This window comes from Cyprinodon variegatus, unplaced genomic scaffold (assembly GCF_000732505.1).
Source record: "Cyprinodon variegatus isolate N-32 unplaced genomic scaffold, C_variegatus-1.0 Scaffold1654, whole genome shotgun sequence".
Taxonomy (NCBI): Eukaryota; Metazoa; Chordata; class Actinopteri; order Cyprinodontiformes; family Cyprinodontidae; genus Cyprinodon; species Cyprinodon variegatus.
Window position 1 is genome coordinate 56904 of NW_015152107.1, and position 5668 is coordinate 62571.

Below are 5668 nucleotides of genomic sequence, written 5' to 3' on the forward strand. Positions count from 1 at the left end.
TGGTTGAAGGGGTGCCTCGGATCTGCCTAGCAGCATTGAATTTCCTCCAAGAAGGTTGGAGATGCAGGAAGCTCAAAAGGAGGGGCCACTGGGGCCCTGCAAAAAAGTGATTTCCAGCAGGACGGGTCACTTGAGCGTCATCCAGGGCAACTCTGGCCAAGGCTGCCACAATAATTGCCTATAGATTGCATGGGCCCCCTTGGTGAGAGCTAACTGTAGTTATAAGGGGAATTCCCCCAAAAATTGTGACCTTCCCAAATTCTGGGGATCCATCTCCCAACCTTAAGTCTCTGGGAAGGGGTATCCTTGCTCCCCACTCTGAAATGGAAGCCTTAATAGAGATTCCATCCTCCTACAGATCCTCCCCCGATTCCTAAGATACTGGGGAACAAAAGTGAATACTGGGACTTTGAGTAAGGATTTGAGCTACTCTACCTCAGCGCTCAGGAAATCCACTTCCTGGCAAGATGGGAGCTACAGCCTGGTCATCTTCCTCTGCAGACTACTGAAGTCTTTGGCTGGCACATCCCCTCCTGGTTGAGGCACACCTGAGGGTGTCAGCTCAGCTGCAAAAACAAGATTTTCCACCTGAAGTAGTCTTTTCTCCCTGACAGACAACAGCAGGATGCTGCAGTTCATACATTGGTGAGTCAGAGCTTTTTTGACTGACCCCAAACAATTGGTGTATAGGTCATGGATCTCCTCCACCTGTTGAGGGATTAAACAGGATGTTCAAACCAGCATCTCGGACACATCTGGGAAATGTTATCAGGCACTAGGCAAACTGAGTGAGAACTTCAATAAAACTGAAGAATGAGATCAGAGACCAATGTTAATATTAAGTGATCACACACACGCTTGCGATGACTGATATTTTGTAACGCTACTCACTTGTAGCCAGCAGCTGTCCACCTTTCTCAACCCAGTCTCGCAGGGGAAAGGTAGCATCTGCAGCTAAAAAACATGAGAGCCATAAGTGGATGAGCCGTCCTCAGCTGGACACTTCACGACCAAACTACGACAACAAACAATAGAAATACAAACAATCACGTCAACCACAGCCTTAGAGGGCTACAAAGAGCACTCTGACAAACAAGTCACAGGCAGGATGATGCCCTACACAGCTTCAGATCACTTGTGATTCATGGTTTATCATTTGGGAATCATTTCATTGTTCTGCTAGGGATGGTGTTATCTACACTGAAGTGTATTTACTCAGCTACACACTCAGTCATTGCATTGATGTTCTCTCCATGTGGCTGAAAAATTGCATAGTACCAGTCCATTGCCTTCAAAACAACCCTCCAGGGCTTCTTCAGCTTCCTTTGAGCATTTTCTTACAGTTTTAGTTACTGCAGGTTGTCTCATATAAAGTGGCTTGTACTCTGAGCAGAGAAAAACAAGATTGTGATCTGATTTCCCATTTTTATCTGGTGCAGCTGCTGACACACTGTTGGAAATTTGGCAGTGTAGGAGAGAGAGAGAAGTGATTAAAATCATCACTTAATGCCACAAAAGCATTAGCAATAATGGAACCTCAAATCCAGTATCAGCAACAGCAGAAGGTGAAATGTAAACGGTTACAAACAGAACAAGTCTAAATCACAATATGGTGCAATATTTGGTCTGGGCCCCGAGCGCTTTTCTAGTTCCATTATTTAAAACTTAGTTTTTCAGGTTTTAGCCCATAATAATGAAGTTCTCTTTTTTAAATAATTATTTACAGTGGGGGCCACCTCCAGAGCCCCACCCCCGCCGGGAAACCCTCTTAACTTGGTTTCCACAGTGATCCTGGTCTTCTGTAAATACCTCATCTCTACTTTTCTGTTTATGTTTTTATAAAAAAAAAAAATTACAAGGTAATGCTTCAACATCATTCTCACCTCTTAATAAAACAATGAACTGATGATTGAAATAAAAGCTACTTTGTTAACACTTCTCTCCTGTTACAGGATAAAATACTATCACTCTCTTCTGGAGAAACCACAGCAATAGGAACACCAAAGAACACCACTCATCTTTTATTGATTTTGTTTTTTTAATCAAGCATTACTTAATGTAACTTTCTTTTATGTATTTTCACTTTCATAGGTTATTCCTCCTTTTTATTCTTCATTATTTAAATTCTGTCATATAATCTAAAGGGCATCTTTTCTGGATTAGTTTATCGTAGTCTGGTTATTTTCCTTTTTTGAGTTTTTTACAGCCTTAGTGGCTTGTTTTTTGTACAGTGGGCTGACAGGAAAGGGGATTTAAGAGAGGAGTAGAGACATGTCACAAAAGACCACAGGTTGGATGAGAATCTGGGTAGGCCACATCGAGGACTAAGATCTCCCTACATGGGTCATGCGTGCTGACCACTGCGCCACCATCGCATGCCCCATATATTGTATTGGGCATGCATCAACACAGAAATGAGTTTAACTAATTTGTAGATAAATTATACAGAAATCTGTATCTACTTATATTTCAGCTTTTTGTAATGTAATCAATGTTTAACTTTGTTTTTGCTCAGATTTAAGTGAAATCCAAGCCTTCCTTCTGTTGAACAAATAGAAAATACAGTGTATAATATTTTGACAATAAAGATACAAACTGAACATCTACAAGCCTCCTCTCTTGTGGTTTCTAATAAAAGCCCTGACAGGGTCCGTTTCTGTCAGAGCAAAGCCAATATAAGCCACTCCTCCTGCAGACGGTATTAACTACACGTGAGTTTTAAACAATCTCAGGCCAATCTAGTCAACCATAACCATCTGGCATGTGGGTTTTGTGTTCTTACAGGGTACCTAAAGTTTCCTGCTCTGGCTCTTGCAGCTCCTTCCACAGTGGGGCCATGGGCTTAGGTTTGCATAGGGACCATAGGGACATGTCCCTACCAAGATTTTGGACCAACCTATTTGTCCCTACCAATAATTCGATTTGAATAACATGTTTATATAAAATGTTTATAATTTACAATTCAGTGTGGTGGATCACACAGCCTATTCTTTTTCTCTCGCAGCTCTGCGGGTTAGTAGCTGCTGCTGCCGCCCCGTCTTGCTGCCCGGTATTTCCTGTCCTTTAAAGTCAGTAGCTGTGCTGTTTAGCTCCACTCTCATTGGTTGTTCTGCCTCAAGTTCCGCCTTCTCTCTTCCTGATTGGCTGTTTTCTAGTTCGTATGCGTGTGTGCGTGCTTGGAGCACGAAATAAGACATTTTTTTCACACTAGTTACTTCGGATAATATTAGGCTACAAAACTAGTCCTAATGAAAAAAATTGTATTCTATCTATGCTAAACAGCTGCTGATTGCTGATTCTTAGCCAAAGCCGACTGAAAAGGAAAATGTGAGGGTTTCCCTTTTAACAATAATTCATTGCAATGACTGTTTTCATTTTATGACGACCCTTTGAGGCAGTTCAGCTATAAATAGCAGGTGTTATTTCTTTTATAGAGTATAACAACACGAGATGACGCCTAAACATCTGCTACTTTTTGTTTAGAAAGCATAATTATGGTTCCACATAATGTTGCTTTTTCTTTGACTATTTCTACTTTTAAAAATAGGATGAAGCCAATAACAAACAGAGGAACACTTTTTACATTGATTTTATTTTACATAGATGTCCACACAGTCCATAAGTTAATTAGTACAAACATTAGTGGTTGGTAAAATGTTTGAATGTTTATTTGAAATATTATTAGATTACAGAAAAGATGGCCTTATATTTTCTTTTAATAATTGTTTCACCTGTTTACCTTTGCACAATTATATATCTTCAAAAGAAAATACAGGATAAATCCACATATAACGGGCATATTTAGACTATAGTTGGTTAAACTGGCACATATTTTCCTACTGTCTTAGTCACTGGTAAGTTTAAATAGAAACCTTTTCAAAAAAGTCCTAATTCCTCATTCATCAGAGCCAGTGATGCTTCTAACATTGATAAACAACATATAGTGTGTGTAGTGCTTATAAAGTAGTATAAATGTAGCAAGAAATGCTGCTTTTCTCTTTAAACGAAATGCACCCTGATGCTCATGTCAAGCATAAAAAAAGCATGCATATTTTTACATAGGTAAAATTACATTAATGAAACTTAGGACCAATAGTGTCCCTACCAAAGTGGAAATCAAACCTACGCCCTTGAGTGGGGCTAACCGTAAACCTTTGTGCAGAACAGGCTACTTCCCTTTTTTTTGTCACTAGTGTTTATATCTTGTCTGCTCCTTCAGGAAGAATAACACAAAAGCGACTTCATTATAACTGCCCATGAGACTGGGTGCAGCAGTGGAAAAAGATTACACCGTGGTCAGGTTGCTCCAGTAGTAACACAAAGAAAAGATGGAAAGATTTTTATTGAAAAGTAAACAAAATAGAAATAAATTATTGGAACCGGTGGGTTCTGAGAAGCTGCTGAGCGCTGCTGTGACTAACAGAGAGTCAACAGTCCCAAACTGAAAGGGGGAGTGTGTCTGTCTCTCTCTTGTACCTCTGTTGAACATCAGTTCCTCTTGCACCTTAAAGGTGCAACTCATGTTTTCCGCAGAAAAATTGGGCTGAACCCAAATAGTAGTATCGCCTGAGAATTCTCATGTCCAAAACTAGCACCTGTCTTCCTTCAGGTTGTTTCCTTGAATCAACTTGCTTTCCCTCTATTAGTGCTCATAGTAACGGTTGCATGCTCCTATAAAATAAACAGAAAAAAGAGTAAAATTGCAATGCTGCCTTTATAAAGTAAATAGCCCTTTCTTGATGGCTTATACATAATAACATGATTTAAAAATTTGATTATTATTGTTGACGCAGCCATTGCAACAAGAGCTGATCAGCTGGATAAAGACAGAGGCAAGATACGACACAGAGACATGGATTTCTGTTTGGCCAGCATGCAATCATTTTTGTGAATGAGCTGCGGTCATTTATTGACAATTACACACTGGTGTTTAACCACGCACAAATCCCAAACTGAAAAACAGGGTCAATTAGGGACACAGATGTCAACAATTATGATTGACATAGGGGCTACACAGTGGTACAGGGGGTAGAACTGTTGCCTTGCACAAAGAAGGTCCAGAGTGAAATTCCTAGCCTTGGGCATGTACTTTGCACGTTCTCCCTTGCATGTGTAGGTTCTCTCTGGGTAATCCTGCATTACTCCCACAGTCTAAAAATAATACTTTAGGTTAATTGTCACCTCTAAATTGTCCTTAGGTGTGAGTGTGTGTGCATGGTTTTCTGTCTCTGTTGCCCTGCGACAGAATGATGAACTGTCCAGGGTTGCTGGATGTCTTTTTGGATTTCAACGACCGACCTTCAGAATCAGAGACAGGTTTCAGATATTACAGGCCAACAATGGAACCAAAGGACCTGCTTGTCGGTTTCAATTTGCATGCTTCCAAGCAATAAAAGGCTTTTTCTATATAAAGCCTCAAACTCCCTGCGGACCCAGACATTTGAATTGAGAAAGTTTCCTGGAGTCCGAGCGAAACATCTTCAAACCTTGTAAACCAAGTCCAGTGGATTGTTTTTTCTAAACGCACCACACCTGCATGTGAGACGGCTGAACGTTTTTCCAACTGATGCAGCAGTCTTAAGCTCATTATTTCCAGTGATGGGACTAACGGCGTTGAAAGTAACGGCGTTACTAACGCTGTTACCTTGTTTTAGTAACGAGTAATCTA

At 40.4% G+C, this 5668-nt stretch overlaps 1 protein-coding gene across 1 annotated transcript in view; it reads right to left on the reverse strand.

The window, feature by feature from the left end:
- Positions 1-474: 474 nt before the first annotated feature.
- LOC107104217 overlaps positions 475-5668 on the reverse strand; it is a 34090-nt gene continuing 28896 nt past the window's right edge. The window contains exon 4 of the mRNA XM_015404161.1: positions 475-708. Coding sequence (XP_015259647.1) covers positions 475-708 — 234 coding nt within the window. The remainder of the gene's footprint in view (positions 709-5668) is intronic.